Source organism: Galendromus occidentalis, unplaced genomic scaffold (assembly GCF_000255335.2).
Source record: "Galendromus occidentalis unplaced genomic scaffold, Mocc_1.1 scf7180000076214, whole genome shotgun sequence".
NCBI classification, from domain to species: domain Eukaryota; kingdom Metazoa; phylum Arthropoda; class Arachnida; order Mesostigmata; family Phytoseiidae; genus Galendromus; species Galendromus occidentalis.
In genome coordinates this window covers 1-1,161 of record NW_003804203.1, presented here as the reverse complement: position 1 = coordinate 1,161, position 1,161 = coordinate 1, and the positions used below count along the sequence as shown (strand labels likewise).

General features: G+C 60.6%; 1 protein-coding gene across 1 annotated transcript; it reads left to right on the top strand.

Annotated features, from left to right (window-relative positions):
* Positions 1-76: 76 nt before the first annotated feature.
* On the top strand, positions 77-865 carry LOC108865102 (vegetative cell wall protein gp1-like; the record flags this gene model as incomplete). The annotated part of the gene is made up of 1 exon (XM_018641768.1): positions 77-865. A coding segment is annotated over one exon (789 nt), but the record flags the coding sequence as incomplete, so codon positions are not given.
* Positions 866-1,161: the final 296 nt, after the last annotated feature.

The following is a 1,161-nucleotide window of genomic DNA, read 5'->3' as shown; positions in this document are numbered from 1 at the left end:
GCCGGACTCGGTTGATGTGACGGTGGAGAGTGACGCTCCGCCATCCATTCCGCACAAATCGGATCAACCTCTCAAGGAGCCGGCGCCTGCCCCGGCACCCGTCGCCAAGGATGCGCCACCGTCACCGGAAGCGCCGAAAGATATCCCTGATGAAGAGCCTCCTCCGGCATCGCCGCCGCCGCCGCCTGTGCCTCCTGCCGCCACGACGACGGATGCGCCCCTGCCGGATGCCGCGATACCGCAAAAATTGACCGATGATGATCCTGAACCGCTTAAGGCAGTGCCTCCGCCACCAACAAAATCCGCGGTGTCGCGGGAGGTGGTTCCACCGCAGGCGGTGACGCGGAAGGATGTTCCCCGGCCGAAAGTCATTCAGCTTTCACATATTACACAGCCGAACGTCACAAGAAAGATGCAGTCGGAGTCGCACTCGCTTCTTTCTACGCTGGATGCATTCCGTGTCGATCAGAAACAGACACATCCACCTAAGGCCCGCGCAAACCCGAAGCAGGGAGGGGCGCCTCATGGTGGTGGGTCGCCTGAGGGCGATATCACCCGCGCGCTCAATCCGGCGCAGAAGGGTGCGATCCGTCAAGGTGTGCGGCGGTGTTATACCCAGGACACGGCGGCGCAAAATTACGCGACGTTTAGTGCTGGCTTTATTGTTACTGTGGATGCTCAAGGCGTGGCGCGTCAGGCTGAATATACCTCCGAGACAAGACGACGCGCTGCATCCGACCCAGCATTTCAGGTTTTCGCGGAGCGCGCTCAGGCTGCTGTCCTCAGTCCGAACTGTGCGAAACTTGACCTGCCCGCGCAGATGCTTGGTGTCGTTCATACGCTCAATTTTGTGTTCCGGCCTTAAATATTTCTGATCTTCATCGAAGAGGAAGCGTGCCATGTCATGGAAAAATCTCCTGATCAATGATTCGGAAGGCGAGCAGCTCAGCCGCTTCCTTATGACCCGTCGCGCTGCGCTGGGTGGGGCAGTCATGGCCTCGGCCCTCACCGCAGGCGGCGCTGGCCGGGCATGGGGGCAGGACGCTGCATCTTCAGACGCGATAACTGTCGATCAGGCGCGTTCGGCACCGATCCCGATCGCGGTGCCAAGCTTTGGGCCGGGGCTTGGCGCACAGATGAGTGAGGTCGTCGCTGCTGATC